Below are 19,504 nucleotides of genomic sequence, written 5' to 3' on the forward strand. Positions count from 1 at the left end.
ACAAAAAAATCTTCAAACTGAGCTAGCAGCAGCAGGGCTGCCATCAGAAATTTCTGGGCCCCTTACTGAGCAATCCTATTGGGCACCCCCCCCCCCTTCTTCCATGGGCCGAATACACACATACTTTTCTCTGTCATCGCACTCTTTGACCAAAAGATTTGTAAGCCTGCAACCATGTCAAGGTAGACTCTTTCAGCAGGGCCCTAACCTAACCTAAACTAATTTATACCTATCTATTCTAAACTAACATATGTCTAGCGCGCACAAACCCCTGCTCTACGTGGGAAAAATAACACCAGCTCAATGCTGGCGTTAGCATCTAGCGCGCGTGGCGTACGCTAAAGCCACTATCGTAACTTAGTAAAAGGAGCCCTATTTTTATTAGTTAATTATTATTATTATTTTCCAATGCTCAATATGACTTCCTTTTTTAAGGTTTGACACTTGTGCCAGAATATTTTTACTAAATTTAAGAAGTACTTGCCCTCTTTCAAATGGTATAGAAGTTAAAAAAGGGACAGGCGTTAATGAAGTCATTAGGTTCAATCTAGCCATTTATTTCTGCATGAATTTAAACAACTAAAAAAAAAGATAAATATAGCTCATCCAGTCATACAAGAAATGGCTCTACAGCAGGGGTGCCCACACTTTTTGGGCTTGCGAGCTACTTTTAAAATGACCAAGTCAAAATGATCTACCAACAATAAAATTTAAAAAAACCCACGAAGCACACTGTATGCAGAGAAAATGTTAATTATCATTTATATTCCGCGGGTTTTCAAAGAGGTCAAGTCAGACGATTCTATGCAATGTCACCTCAGGAACAACTATACAAAAATAGACAAATATACCCCCTCCCTTTTTACTAAATCGCAATAGCAGTTTTTAGAGCAGGGAGATGCACTGAATGCCCTGTGCTGCTCTCGATGCTCATAGGCTCCCTGCGCTAAAAACCGCTATTGCAGATATAAATTCTCTAAACAGACACATTTTGATCACTAAACTGAAAATAAAATCATTTTTCCTACCTTTTTGTCTGGTGATTTCATTAGTCTCTATTTGCACTTCCTTCTTCTGACTATAAATCTAATATTTTTTTCTTTCTGCCCCTCCCCTTTTCTTTCTGTCTCTCTTCCTTTCTCTCTCCCCCTGCCCCCCCAAGCCATCGCGCCAATTTCTCCACTTCTTTCCCTACCCCCTAAGCCACCATGCCGATTTCTCCCTGCTTCCACGAGCCAGGCCAGGAATGTACAAGCGCCGGACTCACAAGACTTCACCTCTGATGTCAATTCTAAAGACGGAGAGGAAGTTCCAGGCCAGTCAGGCAGCGATTGGCTGGCCCAGAACTTCCTCTCTGACGTCAGAATTGACGTCGGAAGTGAAGTCTTGTGAGTCCGGCGCTTCTACGCGCCTGGCCTGGCTCAGGGAGGCAGGAAGAAAAAGATTGCCAAGGCAACGCGATCGACTCACATTGCCTTTCCGATCTAATGGTCGATCGCTCTTGACCATTTGGGCACCCCTGCTGTTATGGTATCCTGTCCTGACCTGAGGAAAGGGGTTTAGTCCCCAAAAAACTGCCTTATTTCCATTTCCTATTTATAAACTTTAATCAATAGATACAATACTACTTGATTCTACGTAAAGCAACAAAACTTTTTTCTACCTTTTGTCGTTTTTGCTTTAATCATCTTGTCTTCACTCTTCTTTCTAGCCAGCATCTGTCCGCTCTGTCTTCCATACAGCATCAGCACTTCCATCCACTGTCCACCCTCTCCCCGTTCCATATGGCATCTTCCCTCTTTTTATGCTCCTTCAATAAACTGTCTATCCTGTGCCCCTTCTCTTCTCCTTTGTATATGATTGATTTCAGCTCTGCCACCTCTCCATTTTTCTCTCTCTGTCACCACCCCGTCCCCTATGCTCTGGCATCTCTCTCTTCTCCTTTCTTTCCTTCGCACCCCACAGTCTGCTATCTTCCTTTCCCTGATTCTCTAGCATCTCACTCCTTTCCTTTTCTTCCATCTCTCCCTCCTCCTCCATGCTCTGACATCTCCTCCTTCCTTTTCCCCTGGTCTGGCATACTTTCCTCCTTCCCTCCATGCCCTGGCATCTCTTCCTCCATCCGTTCCCTCCAATCCCTGGCATCTCGTTTCATTCCCTCCCTCATCTTCTTTCTCCCTCCAGTTGGGTGCAGCAAGTCTCTCCCCCCTCTGCTCCTTTTCCTCCTTCTGTCACCCATGACCTGGCATCATGAACTTCTTCAGGCAGCAGCATTCACAATTCGCTGCTGTTGCCAGCTTCGGGCCTTCTTCTCTGTCGGGTCCTGCCTTCATGGAAACAGAAGTAGGCAGGACCCGGCAGGGAGGAAGGCCTGAAGCTGGCAACAGCAGTGAATTGTAAATGCTGATGCTAGCCGAAGAAGTTCATGACGCCAGGTCGAACACCCGGGGCAAACTGCAACTTTTCCCCCCACGACCCTCCTATCTCTCCCTCCCTCCCTCCCATCACGAGACTCTAAACAGCACTGCTCAACTCTAAGCAGGCTGCTTCAGGGCTTTCTCCTGCCGTGATTCCCTCTGGCACATCACTGATGAGGGAAGGAGGGAGAGATAGGAGGGTCGGATTGGGTTGGTGGTCGCCTGGGATAATGATGAGGCTGCTGCTGCTGCCAGCGAATCCAGCAAGGGTGAGGCCCCAAAGCACAGCACTGGCAGGCCCCTCCTGACTATTTCGGGCCCTAGGCCAGTGCCTACTGGGCCTATCTTTTAATCTGGCCCTGCTTCCCCCCCCCCCATATGCCCTGACATCTCTCTCTTCCACTCCATGGTATGGTATCTTCTTTCCCTCCCTCCAATGATCTTTGCATCTCTTTCCTCCTTTTCCTGATCTTCCTTCTCCCTCCTTCCCTCTCTCTCCCCAAATGGGTGCAGCAGTATTTCTCTTCCCCCTCCCCCCACTGGGTACAGCAGTATCATCAGCATTTCTCTCCCCCCCAATTGGGTACAGCAGAAGCAGCATTTCTCTTCCCCCTCCCCCCTAATTGGGTGCAGCAGCATTACTCCTCCCATCCACCCCCCCCCCGTCTCACACACTCGGCAGATTCACTACAGACAAAGGCAAGTTGCAAGTTTCCCTTGGTCGCTGACCTATCTCCCAAAGGCCAGCCATGGAGGGAAGTTTACTTGCTCTTGCTTACTTCGGGCCTTTCTCGTTGCCGGGTCCTGCCTTCACGGAACAGAAAGTAGGCAGGACCCGGCAACGAGAAAGGCCTGAAGTAAGCAAGAGCAAGTAAACTTCCCTCCACGGCTGGCCTATCTCCCGCATGCTCCGGGGCTCTAATGGTCCATGCCGGCTTCTCTTCTCTACCCCCCCCCCCCCGACTTAACTTCCGGTTTCGGAGGGAAGCCGGTTTTGAGTCGCTTGCTGGGGGGGGGGTTTGTTTAAAGTCCAGCGGGTTTTTCGGCGGCTCTTCAGGCTGCGCATTAAGCAGTGGCGGCAGCAGGATTCGGCAGATGACAGCCGGGCAGGCATTTAAATTTGCTGGGCGTTGCGCCCGGCTGAAAAGCGCTGGGGAGAACACTGGGGAGCCCGGGCCCCCTGTCAGCTCCGGGCCCCTGAATGCAGGACTGGTAGTACTGCCCTGATGGCGGCCCTGAGCAGCAGATATATTCCAAGAAACACAGCCCACTACTTATGGATATAAAGGGCTCCTTTTACTATGGTGCGCTAAGCATTTTAGCGCGCGCTAATCACACGCTAAACACTAACACGTGCATGTTAGTCTATGGACGCGTTAGCATTTAGCATGCACGTAGAATTAGGGCTCCTTTTATCAAGGTGCGCTACAGGGGTTAGCGCGTCGGACATTTCATCACGCACTAACCCCTGCGGCACACCCAAAAACTAACGCCTCGTCAATGGAGGCGTTAGCGACTAGCACGGCAGGCGGTTGAACGTGCGGTATTCCGCATGTTAACCGTCTACTGCAACTTGATAAAAGGAGCCCTTAGTGCGCACTAAACACGTGCTAAAACGCTTAGTGCACCTTAGTAAAACAGGAGGAAAACTATCATCTAACTAGGAAATAAAACCCTATAAAAAGGAAAAAAAAGCAAGACCTATTAACATTTGTGCACACTAGGGATGTACTGTCATTTCAAACTGAATATGAAATTTCAATGACATTTTCTATGTTGTTCCATGTTCACAATGGAACAAAAGAAAAGCAAATAAAATAACATTTCTTTTTCATTTCATTGTGTTTTGGATACCATTGGGCCATATCAGAAAATAGCAGTAGCCCTCGGTCAGCTGGTGCTAGTCTGAAAAATAGCAGGAGGTGGGTACAGGAGGAACAGGGATCGCTCTTGCCTACAGAAGACACACAGATGGGGTATATAGTGGGATAGTGAGACGGAGGGGTGTGGTAGTCAGGGTAAGGGTCCAGAGGTTCTGTTGCTGAGGAGTTGATCTGACATTTTCTTTTTTCTCTCTCTTTTTTTTTTTAATGTATAGTTCATTTTAAATAAAAATGAAACGAACAACAAATTAAAAGAAAAACAATATGAAAGGAAAACATTCATTCCAGACCTTCAATACATGCAAACTACTGTTCCGATTATATTTCACAAACTCTTTCAAATTCATCGATCATTGACCTGCAAATCCAACAATATCTCAGTACACAATAACGTCAGTGCTCAGTTATGCCAGTATTCCATAAAGGAGTCTGGGCATCCTGATGCCATTATAAAACACAGTTTCACCATATAGAAACATGGTACCTAAACGGATGTGCCCACTTGTAGAATCGCTTCCAAGGCGTCTTCACCTGCCAATTGAGCCACTCCGGAATAATTTTAAGTGGATAAACGAAATCAACTTTAAGCCAAGGGCTCAATTATAGTTTCATTGTAATGAGTCCCTGACATCATCCCAGTTAAAGATGCTTGAGTATAAATTTACACGTGACAATCTCAGTCAGTGCTATGGCATTGATAAACCATTCATAATAACACACACATCTCTCAATGCTTCTCTCTCTTCTTAATTACTTTAATCAAACTATCAGGGCTTCAGACATGCCATTTGGTCACCACACAGTTTTTGTGTTTACTTTGTTGCCAAATTCTTCTCACTGGCTATGGCTTCTTCATTAGCCCCTTCTCAATATGTTTCCAAGTTTTTTTTTTTTTTTTTTTTATTATTTATTTATAGAATTTTATAATATTACCAAGCATATACATCTTGTACAGTAAAGTGAGATCAAACAACATACTGAACTAAATGAACTAAATTTCCAAAATTAAGATATACCACAATCATAATTCAGTTTGAAAATAAAAATAAATAAATAAAGTAACAATGATCTAGTTGATCACACACTAGTCCTCCATATATTGGATCCAAGATTTAAAGAGTAGGACAAATATAAATCAAATTAATTAAAAGAAAATCCAATTCTTACTACAGTGTGGGGAGCTAACCTTCCATGGGCGCTGTTATTCCTTTCTCAAGACGTTTCGCTGAGAGAAAACTAATCAGTTGTGACGGCTCTGTGAAAATATACTTCAATGATAAATATCTAACCACACATTTACATGGATATCTCAGAAAGAAAATACCCCCTATTTGAGTCACTCCAGGTTTTAGAAGTAGAAATTCTTTCCTTCTCTTTTGAGTCTCTCTAGAGACATCGGGGAATATCTGAATATGATGTCCCAGGAAGTCTTTGGACCTATTTTTAAAGAAAAGTTTTAATATCCAATCCTTGTCTGGAGCCAAAGCGACAGACAACAAGAGAGTGGCTGGAACAGCCAATTCTCTATCCGATTGTTCCAGTATTGCGGAAATGTCCAATGATCTCTCCCGGGGTTCCTCATTTTTTCCTTCTTCTTTGCATTGGAGTTTGGCAGGGAGATAATACACTCTTGTAAGAGGAGGTAAGGAGCTTTCAGGAATTTCCAATATTTCCATAAAATACCTTTTCACCATTTCTCTAGGAGAAGTTGACAAGATCTTTGGAAACTTTATAAATCTCAAATTGTTAATTCGACCATTATTCTCCTGAGCTTCCAGCTTCCTCCTGAGTATTATATTATCTTTAACCAGCAAATCTTGATTTTGTTTTAAAGATATTAGCTCCTTACTTTTATTTTGTGACTCTGTTTTTAATTGAGATATATCCTGCTTTAACACATTTATTTCTTCTTTTTGTTCTTTTAATTCCTTGTCCAAACTTTTTATTTGAGGATTTAAAGAATTCCCCAAATTCACTACCAAATCCCATAATGCTTCAAGTGTAACTTTTTTTTTAGGAGGTTTTGTAGGTGAAAAAAGTTGTAATGGTGTAGTATCTAAATGTTCTGAAGTTAGCTTTACCTCAGTGGCGTCTTGTATTCCCCCAGCCTCTGTTGTCCCGGTCGCAAGAGACCAGAAGGCTTTGAGCATGCACAAATGCTCAAAGCCTAGTCCAGCCCGGCAGAGGAAGAAGGAGGATCTCTCTTGCACCGCCCAGCCCAGCCCAGCCCAGCCCAAATCAACGAGGGAGGATCTTCGGGCACTGGCACATGCTGTGCATTGGTGCCGGTGCCGGTGCCCAATCGGGTAAGAGTTGTATTTGTGGTGCTGGGGGGGATGTAGGATCGCGGAGGAGGGGGGGTGACACGAGCGGGGGGGGAGGATGCCGGTTCGCAGGGGGAATGCCGGATCAGAATGTAAAGAAAAAATTGTAAAACGCGCTCACACGTATAACGCGCATGGTTATGCACGGTTTGTAAAACTGTGTATAACGCGCGCGTTATATGCGTGAAAATACGGTAGTATTGATTATAGCAAAGACAGAGATGTTTTTATTGTGAAAAAAGTAACTAGTGTATTGTCCTACTGAAGTTCTTTTAGGGACATATAAGATCCCTATAAAAAAGGAAATACATTTTTTGGAAATTTTTTTGGATTGCCAGCTGACAATGCAGAGTTAAGTAACAAGCCGTGAAATCAGCATTCTTTCAATTGCATGTGTTGAGGAAATTAAAACCTTCAATATCTATGAGTGATTTTCGGAGTGTCTTAGGAATTGCAAAATATAGATTACAAACATTACAAATAATGCAAAATACAGTGACAAGAGTTTTGGTGGGCGTGAATAAATATCATTCCATGACTCCAATTCTGAAACAGCTTAATTAACTGCCAATAGGATGGAGGGTCTAGTATAAACTAAACTAAATCTTAAATTTATAGACCGGGTCATCTTCATATAATAAAGCTCAACTCAGTTTACATCAATTAAAAAAAATATGGAAAAGAACAAAAGTTCACAGTTTAGAGAATAGCCATGTTAGTGGTTCATCGAGTTTTGTATGGTCAAGCACCATCATATTTACAACAAGCAATGGCTATTTATTTACACTTCATCTTCAATTCAAGAGTATCACAGTGCTTTAAACTAAAATTCAATACAAAGAAGTGCAGAGAAATGCATTTGGGAGGTGAGAGGCTGATATGCACAGATGGGGAGAGTGACCCTGGGGTGATAATGTCCGGAGATCTAAAAGCAAAAAAACAATGTTACAAGGTGGTGGCTATTGCCAGAAGGATGTTAGGGTGTATAGAGAGAGGTGTAACCAGTAGAAGAAAGAAGGTGTTGATGTCTCTGCACAGGTTGTTAATGAGGCCCCACTTGAAGTATTGTATTCCGTTTTGGAGACTATATCGGTCAAAGGACATAAGAAGATCTGAAGTGGTCCAGAAAAGGACAACAAAAATAGTAGGATGTTTGCACCAAAGAACGTAGGAGGAGACACTGGAAGCCCTGAATATGTATACCCTAGAGTAAAGAAGGGACAGGGGAGATATGATTCAGACATCCAAATACTTAAAAGGTATTAACTTAGAACAAAATCAATTCCTGAGAAAGGAAAATGGTAAAACCGGAGGGCATAATTTGAGGTTGAGGGGTGGTAGACTCAAGAGTAATGTTAATAAATTCTTCTTTATGGAGAAGGTGTCGATGTCTGGAATGCGTTTCCGAGGGAGTCGGTGGAGAGGAAAACGGTGACAGAGTTCAAAAAAGCATGGGATGAACATAGAGGATCTCTAATCAGAAAATAATGGGTGTATATTAAAGAGCTAAGGCCAGTACTGGGCAGACTTGCATGATCTGTGTCCCGTATATGGCCTTTCAGTTGAGGACATACTGGGGAGGGCTTTGATGGCTTTGATGGTTTAGATGGGCTGGAGGGAGCTTTGGAGAAGAATCCAGTAGATAGAACCTAAGCACACTACCAGGCAGAGCTCTGGGTTTCTGGCCCAGAAATATCTAAGAAAAAGGACCATTTAAATTAAATTACAGTCAAACCTTGGTTTGCGAGTAACGCGATTTGCGAGTAATTTGTAAGATGAGCAAAACACTCTCGCAAACCTTAACTCGCAAAGCAAGTGTTGACTCACTAAACGAGCTTTCAGCTATGGTGGCCCAGAGGTGGGTGTCTGCCTGTGGTGCCGCAGCCCCTTCAGCGGGGTGGCTTCCTTCCTCGGGGTCCCCATGCAGCTGCCCTCCTGCTTCGGCCTATGCCTCTGCCGTCCACCAGCACCTCCCAGCTCCTGATTCAAGCCAGCCACCATCCTGCAGAAGCATGCACAGGACCTCTCAACTCCCAAGTTAAGCCAGCCACTGCCCCGACAATGCACGCACCAAGTACATCAGAACTATAACAGGAGAAATGCCAAATAGCTCTTAACTGTATACAACATGAGGCAGTAAGATTCCGTCTAACAACTTTAACTTGTCAGACAGTTCATTCTGGGAACTAATCCAAGATTAAAATAGATTTCTTAGTAGGAGTACCTCGGATGCATTTTCTATCTGCTGCTTTCTGATATCGTAGATGATGCCCAGTTCTGAACTGAATGTTGCAACAGCTTCATTTTACATTCCAATATTCTTGACCGATGCCAAAATTAATCCTGACTGCTCATTTCTGGAAATTTCTGAACTGATAATTTAACATCATTTCTTTTAACTGCATTTAGAATGTTCCTTCTTAGAATTAGAGAGAGAATTCAACTTTCCTTGAAAATCTACCTTTACACTAACTGGATACAGTAAATGGGACGATATACACGGGGGAAGGGGGTCAATACCTGCCTATTTAAAACTTTCTTGTGCCTGCCCAGCTATGGATATCAGTGATACTTATCTAGACAGTACTGCTGAATATTGACACACACTGGCATGTCCCAATTGGGAACGTCAGAGGTGTTACCAGCCAGCAATTACAGATCCTCCTGAGCTAAGACCCAAAACAGTTAAAGATACCTGAAAAATTCCAATACTTAGCCAAAGTAAAACCCTAAATAGCCCCTTACCCACCAGCTCCTCCCTCCTTCCTCCCTCCCAGAAACCAACCGAGTAATGCATATAGTAGTGTTCCAATCCGCAAGAAAGAATCAAGGAACAGGATTACAAATTGTCTAGAGAAAGGAGTAAACTGTGCAGCCTAGCTGGAAGGGACAAGAATGTTATATTTAAAAGGAATGTATTAAGAAACAGGAATAATATGCTCATCTTTTAAGAGGGGTGCAACATGATCAAATTTTGAATGATGATGAAGTACTGCAGTGTTGGTATAACTGATATTTTGGAAGTCTAAGGACAGAATTGCAGTAATCAATCTTAGATAATACAGTATCAAGGAATGTAAAAGAACAAAGAAGAGAACTTTGTTGGAGAAGTGAATTAATAGATCAAATTTGACTGAGAGCATAAAAAGAAGAAGATACCATCTGCATAGATAAAAAGTATACCATAAAGACTGGAGAAGAAGGATAGGTGGTGCAATATCGAAAAGTATTGGTCCTAAAAGAAGAACCCTGAGTGAAGCGAACGAGAACTAGAAAAGTATTAGCACTGCTTCCAAAGCATAGCAGACTGGAAAGGAAAGAGTTACTTGAAGGGTTACTTGAAGGGGATAGAGGGGTACAGATAGAACTTGAGGTAGGTTGTAGAGGTATTCAGAAACCACTTCACAGGTCGTGGACCTGATGGGCCGCCGCGGGTGCGGACCGCTGGGCGAGATGGACCTCTGGTCTGACCCAGTGGAGGCAACTTCTTATGTTCTTATGTACTGATTTTACTTCCCCCACACACTACAGCTTCTCTTGCGTGTAATAGAAATACTTTTTCAAGTTTGTTAGCCTTAACTTCCTTTCTTAGGCTAGCACTACACTTAGTATAGTCTTAACACTGAGCTCCTAATCCAGCATAGAGCAGAAGACACATACTGTAACATTCCTTAATTCAGCTTTAAGGGAAGATATATAATTCATACAAGGTTCTAGGCAACTGTCCTGTATCTTCCCCTGGTTCCCACAACATTTCTGTCTCATCCCCTGTACCCCCAGAAACACTCTCCTCAAAATCCATGCATTCATCTATCATGGTTCTGACTCAGAAAGCATATCTACATCTGGGTCCTTTGGCATATGGTTCCTACCCTGTGTAGAATCTGTAGCCTTATTGAGCATTAGAGGTTCTCCAGCTGTTATATCTCTTTCGGCCTTTCTCCTATGAAAGGCTATTGCTGAGGGCTTTTGCCTGCTGCCCTCATCTGTCTATTTCCAGTCTGTAATGGAGCTCTCTTGCTTCTGTTTTCCTGCCTGTTTAATTAAACCCACTGGTTGAAGCACAGGTTGTTTCCTTGCCTGTCTCAAAGCATTCCGCTGAATCTTTGCCTGGGACACTTTTTCCACCCCACCCCCTCTCTTCTCTTTAACTAGAGCAGAAGATTAATAAGCCTGGTGTGCAGAAATACTTTTATTTCCTGCAACTTTTGGCTTTAGCTGATTGCTACTGACTTTAGCTCTCTCTCCATTGACAGGGCAGGTTCTCCTAGGGATTTTTCTGGTTTTCTCCTTTTCCCTGTCATACTTCTTGGTTGGGCTGAGAACTTTTCAGCATCCCCCTCATATGAAGGATTAGAAGTTTTATAGATTCTAAGTTGATATTTAGCCTGAATTCCATTTATTAATTAATAATATCTCCCATACTTGCAAATTTTATAATTTAATAAACATATAAGGGGAAATTCTACAAGAAGCACCTAAAGTTAGGCACCTAACTTAAACCCCTCCCCCCACCTTTTACAAAGCCATGTTAAGCTTTTTTATCACTGGCCACAGTGCTATTAGCTCCAACGCTCATAAGTATGTATATGTTTGGATAGATTATTTTATCGATATGGGAAGGGATGGGAGGTGGGTGGGGGGGGATTAAAACATGTATAATAATATTGTTTAAGAATGTCAAGTGAGTTATGTGAATTAATTGTAATAATATTGTACACTTGTTGAGAGAAATAAAAAGGAATAAAGATTTTTTTTTTTTTAAAGAATTCTATGAGCGTTGGAGCAAGTACTTCAGTGACCAGCTATAAAAAAGCCTAATGTGGCTTCATAAAAGGGGGGTAATTAGTACATTGGCTTCAATAATGAATTTTAACAAGCTCATAATTTGAAAAAAATAAAAATTAATTGGACGATAGGCACCTATCTTTGGCACGATTCTACAAAAGATTACATGGCACCTAGTGACACCTAACACCAAAGTAGGCATGTTTAGGAGTGGAGAAAGACTTAGGCACCACTTGGATAGGGATAGGCACCATGGCATGTGGTATCTCTTAGAGAGAGGAAGAGATAATGGTTACTGCGGATGGGCAGACTGGATGGGCCATTTGCTACTATGTTGCTATGTTTCCAGGCATGATTCTCTAAAGCAGTGTTTTTCAACCTTTTTACACCTATGGACCGGAAGAAATAAAAGAATTATTCTGTGGACCGGCATCGGTCCATGGGCGGCGGTTGAAGAACACGAGGCTAAGTCGTGGGCCAGACCCCGCCCCATAATAGTACTAATTGCACCTTGCACGTCCCGTGCCTCATCTGGAAGCCTTCCCTCTGATGTTGCAATGTCAGAGATAAGGCTTCCAGTTCAGGCGCAGGATGCCCATAGGAGCCACTGCCCATGGCTTTGTGCACTGAATCAGTTAGGAAGAGGGAGCTGGCTCGAAGATAATGCCGCATCAATCGCACCGTGGACCGGCGGTTGAAGAACACTGTTTTGGGCCTGATACACGTGCTGGACCTGTGGACCAGCAGGAAATTTCTGTGGACCAGCACTGGTCCATGGACCGGTGGTTGAAGAACACTGCTCTAAAGGACTTAGGCATCTATAATGTAGGCCTTTAAAACCCTGGCAAACATTACAGGCACCTAAGTTTTAAGACAGGCGCCGCTAAGCTCAATCTCTAATGGGCGCCTAAGAGTGATTGAAATGCAATAGATGCCTAACTAAAGGCACCAATTACAGAATCTAGCCCATAGTAGTTTCATACTCTTGTATTACAAATAAGACAAATTACATTTAAAAAATGAATGAATGCATTTAATTATCAACTTCCTCTCATGTATTGCACCTTTCTGCAAAGTTAAATTGGAGTGTATAAATCAAAGGAAAGTAATTGCCATGATTATTGCAGTACAATAAACCTAGTATACAGTCCTACAGTAAAATGCTTAGAAATTCAGCAAGTAGCAGCTTGTATGAATTCTTTTGTCAAACAACATTATGGGTCTCAGTGCCTTAACTGCACCGGGGTTTTGCAGTTACTATGCAATAATGAGATGTATGATTTTTTTTTTTTTCTTCTTTCTTCTTCATTTTAAGAATGCTTGCAGTAAATCTGTCCTATTCAAAGTTTATGACAGTCTATTTCCTTTTTAGTTATTATATTTTAATATAAACTGCATTATATCAAGTTTTAATAAACTGTAAATTCAACATTCTGATGTTCCCAGCAATTAGCAGCAAGAAAAAGCCACAGCCGCTTTTTAACTACATGAGATTTAGAGACCAGTTCTACAAAGTATGAGCCAGGAGTTACACGCTGATTATGCACATATGTTTCACATAATCAGGGATATGCAAAAATTCTGCCTAAGTGCTATTTTGTAAATATGCAAGTATCTTACTTAGCTTGTATTTTAGAGATAGGTATACACATATTAGGGTTACCATATATCCCGGTATCTCTGGACATATCCTCCTTTTCAGTGCTCTAACAGGTGTCTGGGCAGCTCTTTCAATTATGCTGTGTTGTCCAGTTTCGGGCAGGTAGCAGCTTCCGGTGATATCAATGCCTGTCATGCTTTGGTACATCATCATCGCTGAGACACACACACACACAGACACCAATAGAAGTCAGCCACCCGATCTACTGATGGTATCTGACGTGTGTGTGTGCATCTCGGTTTACTGTGCAGCAAACCTCATCTCTAACCTCATGCACTGCATGCAGCTTCCAGCCGCCAAGAAGAGAAGAAGAAGAAGAAGAGGACTTTTTGCATGATGAACTACTCTACTGCCTGTCTGCCTTTGGTAAGCTGACAGAAAAAAAAAGCAAGCACCAGTCTCTGTCTGTGCTGTCCTTTGACTGTTCCTTGGGAGGGTCCATCAAAGTCTGACTCAAGAGCTGAGAGTGCTCCCGAGTCGTACTGCTCTTTGTAGCTACACTACTCCCTTTGCATCCTGTGGGACGCTGCCAGTCCTGCTACAGTTGCACTGTGACTGCTCCTATGGAAGTTTTCTCTTCCTCTTCCTCCTCATCGCTGCTACAGCTGCAGCTGATAACAGTGTAGAGGGAGAGAGAACTACAGTTGGAGTGAGAAGGGGAAGATAGCAATTTGGAGTAGGGAGAGGAAACTTGTCTTTCTCTGGTTAATAGTTTTGTGGGAGCTGGCAAAGAATTTCTCTGAGTAGTTGACTACCTCTATGTATATAGCGCTGGGGATCAGTGTCCAAGAACCCTGAATAGACTTGTAAAGGGGAAATTTCTATTTGTTCTTTTTACCCTCTTTTTATCTGATAGTGTTTTTCTGGACTGCCTCCTGTACATATAGCTAGCCACAGGGTACCATAGGAGGCCAGGCATATGATGCCTGAGCTACAGAGACCTATCCCAAAGAGCTTACCTTAATTTTGCTTGTATATGTGGCTGCACTCCACTCTAACCACTTTGGAGCCCACTGGTTTCTGTACCAGTGTGCCAGAGGAGAAGGGATCTGAAAATAAAATAAACACAAGAAAAAGGTCTGAAATAGAAACTGGTTTGTGTGCTTATGGGATATGATTGTGAAAATGGCAATGCAAATTTTACTAAATTGGTATACAGGAGATGGAATTGATTCTGGAAGGGTCTTTCTGTTATAAGAGGTTACTTTGGAAATTAATTCCCAGGAAATTCAGACTATACTAGAGAGAAACACAAAAGTAGAAGATATAGAAATCCTAGGTAGGATGAAGAACTCCACACAGGAAAAATGACTAGTCATGTGTGTATGCCATCTTGATACATATCCTAGGACACATCCAGAGGAAATTGTACCAAACATGGAAGATTCTGGCAGTGAAAGAAGCTAGTGGCCCCTCATAATATACAGAGGATAGCACTATAGAGAAGGAACTCACTGAATTCTTAAATCAGCGAGGTAAAACACCGACATTAAACCAATGCTCAGTCTCAAACTGTTTTTAGTGACACTGCCTCTATTATTCTAGCAATAGGAAAGGTGGTAGAAAATAAAAGATTCAAAGAGAAAGCACTGTCTATAAGAGGTTAAGAACTTTTTCAAGCAGGTTTCCTGTGCCTGGAGAAGATGATTATGAAAATTGCATGAAGCAAACTATCCAGATGGTGCAGGAGTGGAAATGCCCTGCCATGAAAAAAATGAAGGTGAATAGGCAAAAGCCTAAGGGGCCCAGCTCTAGAGATTTTGGGGGTTGTAAAAGCTAAAAATCCCAAGCCTCAGCTGACTGCCTAGAAGCATCAGAGAATACATTTGGCGCTGCAGAAAGTTGGCCTGTCCTGTATTTTCAATTTAGAAGCACGTGTCAAAAAGAAGGACACAAATTTTCAGATTATCTCTGGAGGCTAGAAGTTCTGCTCAGGAGAGTAGTCAGAAAGAATGGCCTAACACCCTAAAGAAAAAAAACTCTGTCATGATAGAAAAACTAGTAAGAGGTGCTCCCCATGCTGACAGAATGATCATGCATCTGAGGCTCCATTAGAAGAAAACAAACCCTTCTGGGTTTACACAGTTGCTCAAAGAGATCAGAGATGAAGAGCAGGAGGCAGTAAATCTGGCATTGGTAAGGGAAAAGAAAATCCCTGAACCACCTGCCAGATATTTTGCCCAGATGAATGAAGCAGCATGCTTAAGAATTTAATAGGCATTTACAAAAAGAAATAGCCTCTTCCTTTAGAACAATAGATAGTGCTATGCCTATCCCAAAGGTTGAGAGAGAAGTAGTAGCTACTATGGTGACTATGAACCAAAAGAAGGATTTGCAGACCTTAGTGGCTGAACAGTGCCAGGAAGTTGCACCCCTGCAGGAGGTACAATTGTGCAAATGAGAGAGAAAGCCAGAGAGAAAGAATTCTGGAAACGACAAGAAGCACTAGGAGACTCAAATCTCACCTAATACATACTATAATCTTACAACAGTAATGAAAGGGCTGGACCTATTTCTCACTACAAGTATATAGAAGGAAGCCACTGGCAAAACAATAATCCCATTGGCTGGAAAGTGCAATGTGGGGCCCCACATGAGACTCAGCCCATCAAGCCACAGAGAAACTCCAGAAGGACTCAGTAAAGGAACGTCCGAGGACCGACAATGCAAACGGTTCTAATAACAAACCAGTGTCCACCTGTAATTCTGTCTCTATTATACCAAAAGGAATGATTGCACCCAAACCCATAGGCTTCAGAATGGGGGGGCCACAGGGGCCATGGCCTCCCCCCCAAATTGTCTGTGGCATTAGCCATAGCCCAGGGTTTCTTACTTGCCACCTGCCGCTGCATTAAATTACAGCCCCGGTGCCACAACTACAGGAAGGGAAGGGAAGGTCCACCGTGTGCAGTGATTGCACGCTGCTGGCCCACAACCCTTCCCACCGATGTCAGAGAGAAGGTCCGGGCCAATCAAGCAGTGACTGGCTGGTCCAGACCTTCTCTCCGATGTCAGAATTGATGTCGGGGGAAGGCTTGTGGGCCAGCGGCGTGCAATCACTGCACGCGCTGGCCCTTCCCTTTCCTTCCTGTAGTTGCGGCACCGGGGCTGTAATTTAATGTAGCAGGTAGCGTGTGGCGAGCGTCAGACCAGGGGGGAGGAGGAAGCGATGGCAGGTCGGCTTGGTGACAGGCAGGTTTCGGCGTGGCTTTGGGAGGGAAGGGGTACTAAAGACATAGGAAGGAGGGAGGGAATAGAAAGGGACAATTGTTGGGCCTGAGGAAAGAAAGAGAAAGAAAGGAAGGAAGGAAAGAAAGAAAGAAAGTGCAACCAGAGACTCATGAAATCACCAGATAGCAAAGGTAGGAAAAATGATTTTATTTTCAATTTAGTGATCAAAATGTGTCAGTTTTGAGAATTTTTATCTGCTGTCTATATTTTGCACTATATTTGTCTATTTTTTGTATAGTTATGACCGAGGTGACATTGCATATTTTAAAGTCATCTGCCTTGACATCTTGGAAAAAACCCCAAATATAAATGATAATTAACATTTTCTCTGCATACAGTGTGCTTTGTGTTTTTTTAATTTTGTGGTTAACCATTATATGTTGTTAATAAGATTATATTGTATGTATATATGAAAAATGAATGGAAAAAATTGTATTACAATTAGTATTATTATTGGAGCGGGGTCTGGGGTGGAGCTTTCAAACCCTCCCAAACAAAAAAGTGTTCCGCTGCCTATGCCCACACCAGTAGTCCCCATGAAAGTAGAAGGGAAACCAGTGTTTGCTTTCACTGAGAGTCAACTGCCCTACATTCTGCATACAGATGCTAGCCAAGAAAGGTTAGGTGCAGCATTGTACCAGGAGTATCTAAAGGGCATGAGACCTCAGTGCCGTAGTAAGGGGGAACATGGTCCGCCTCAGGTGCCCTCTTGGTGGGGGCACTAACACCTGTCCTCCTCTGCACCTGTTCCCCCACTACTGCACACACGTGCCGCTTCCTTTCCCCCGTACCTTTTTAACATTCACTGTGCAAGCAGCAACCCCAATCTGCTGCTCATGCCAGCATCAGCTGTTCTTCTGACATCACTTCCTGGATCCATGCCTAAGAAGTGACAGAGGAAGAGCCAATGCAGGTTGGGGTTTCTGCTCAAGCGACAAACATTAAAAAGGTATGGGGGTGGGGGGCAGAGAAGAGGTTGGGGGAGGGGCAGCACCGCCCCAGGCGCTTTTCATTCTCGTTACACCACTGTGAGACCTGTTGCGTTTGCAAGCCAAAAATGATCTGAACTTGCAAAGAAATATCTATCTCACCAACTGGAATTCCTGGCATTGAAGTCGGTTGTAGTAGACAAATTCCACGACTATATTTATGGTGCAAAATTCACAGTATGCACTGACAAAAATTCACTTATGTATATGCTGACTATAGCTAAGCTCAATGCTACAGGTCACAGGTAGCTTGATGCACTAGCTACATATGACTTATATGAAATACTGCCCAGGAAAAGTAAACATTGATGCTGATGCACTATCAAGGAGAATGTACAACAGTAATTCTTAGGACCCATGGGTGCAAGTACCAGAAGCCGGGGTCAGAACCTTATGCCATCCTACCTATTCCAAAATAAAACAGGGGATTTAAATTCCAAACAACTGAATTGGTTGGGACAAAAGGCAAAAAACACATTCAACAAAAAAATCCCACACCCACGAGAATCCTCTTCTTCAATACAACATTTAAATATCAATTTTCAATCTTCATGTGCTCATAGATAAATACTTTACAGAGGTGCCATGCGGTAATAAAATATTACCTGTGGTGCAAAAAATTTTAATCACAGCACATTATAATCTAAGCACCAAGGCTTCAGGCAACTTATTAGATGTATGTACTGATGTTACTGAGATGATAAAAATGTGAAATTAAAGCACTTATCTGCTGGTAAACCCGGTTTCAAAATGATGGCGGAGGTGATTAAATTTGCAGACAATATGAAGTTATTTAGAGTAGTGAAGACACGGAAGGATTACGAAGACCTGCAACGTGACATAAACACGCTCGATAAATGGGCTACGATATAGCAAATGAGGTTTAACGTGGATAAGTGTAAGGTGATGCATGTCGGTAACAAAAATCTTATACACGAATACAGGATGTCCGGTGCGGTACTCGAAAAGACCCCCAGGAAAGAGACTTGGAAGTACTAGTCGACAAGTCGATGAAGCCGTCTGCGCAATGCGCTGCGGCGGTGAAAAGGGTGAACAGAATGCTAGGAATGATTAAGAAGGGAAATCACGAACAGATTGGAAAAGATTATCATGCCGCTGTACGTGGCCATGGTACGCCCCCACTTGGAATACTGCATCCAGCACTGGTCGCTGTGTTTGAAGAAGGACACGGTACTACTTGAAAGGGTTCAGAGAAGAGCGACTAAAATGGTTAAGGGGCTGGAGGAGTTGTCGTACAGTGAGAGATTAGAGAAACTAGGCCTCTTCTCCCTTGAAAAGAGGAGACTGAGAGGGGACATGATAGAAACATTCAAGATACTGAAGGGAATAGACTTAATAGATAAAGACAGGTTGTTCACTCTCTCCAAGGTAGAGAGAACGAAAGATAACTCTCTAAAGTTAAAAGTGGATAGATTCCCTACAAACATAAGGAAGTTCTTCTTCACCCAAAGAGTGGTGGAAAACTGGAACACTCTTCCGGAGGCTGTTATAGGGGAAAACACCCTCCAGGGATTCAAGACGAAGTTAGACAAGTTCCTGCTAAACCAGAACATACGCAGGTAAGGCTAGACTCAGTTAGGGCACTGGTCTTTGACCTAAGGGCTGCCGCGGGAGCGGACTGTTGGGCACGATGGACCACTGGTCTGACCCAGCAGCAGCAATTCTTATGTTCTTAGGTTCAACATGAGCCGTGTTTCGCAAGGAGGTACATCAGGAAGCCGAGCAAAAGCTGCCTACTTTGGTTTTCTTTTTTAATTTGCATGGTGCTCAGACCTTTGACCATGACACTTCTGTGTTTGAAAAAACTAGGATGTCCCCCCCCCCCATCCTAATGGTATATCCATCTTACCTATAGCTTTTACTAAGGTCACCAGCATAAGTGAATTACATTAGTGGTTTACTGGAGCTGAGGTGTGCTACAAAGCTTTTAGATAGCATTTAACCTAGAAGAGCATTTAACAGCAAATCTAATTACCACTGTGAAGTTTCTGAAAACAAATTACTTAACCTCCTACAAAACTAATAAATATGTATGTATCTTGTTAGACACCATTTATGATGGCAATAATTCCAAAGGCAAGTAGAAAAAAAGTAGTATCTCAAATGTTATTACTACTAAATTAATCTAAACGTTCTGCATTAAAATGAACCTTTTTTTAAAACCTTGTGATAAAGCTAATAAGTATTTTCT

At 42.9% G+C, this 19,504-nt stretch overlaps 1 protein-coding gene across 9 annotated transcripts in view; it reads right to left on the reverse strand.

Annotated features, from left to right (window-relative positions):
* The window catches only part of ZNF385D (zinc finger protein 385D), a 684,415-nt gene that overhangs the window by 250,308 nt on the left and 414,603 nt on the right, over positions 1 to 19,504 (reverse strand). For 7 of the 9 annotated variants that reach the window (XM_033929937.1, XM_033929944.1, XM_033929934.1 and 4 more), the window contains one exon: positions 14,032 to 14,121. The exons of the other annotated variants lie outside the window; for them this stretch is intronic. In XM_033929937.1, the coding sequence (XP_033785828.1) occupies positions 14,032 to 14,121 (90 nt within the window). The remainder of the gene's footprint in view (positions 1 to 14,031; positions 14,122 to 19,504) is intronic. 9 annotated transcript variants of the gene reach the window in all.

Source organism: Geotrypetes seraphini, chromosome 2 (genome assembly GCF_902459505.1).
Source record: "Geotrypetes seraphini chromosome 2, aGeoSer1.1, whole genome shotgun sequence".
Taxonomy (NCBI): Eukaryota; Metazoa; Chordata; class Amphibia; order Gymnophiona; family Dermophiidae; genus Geotrypetes; species Geotrypetes seraphini.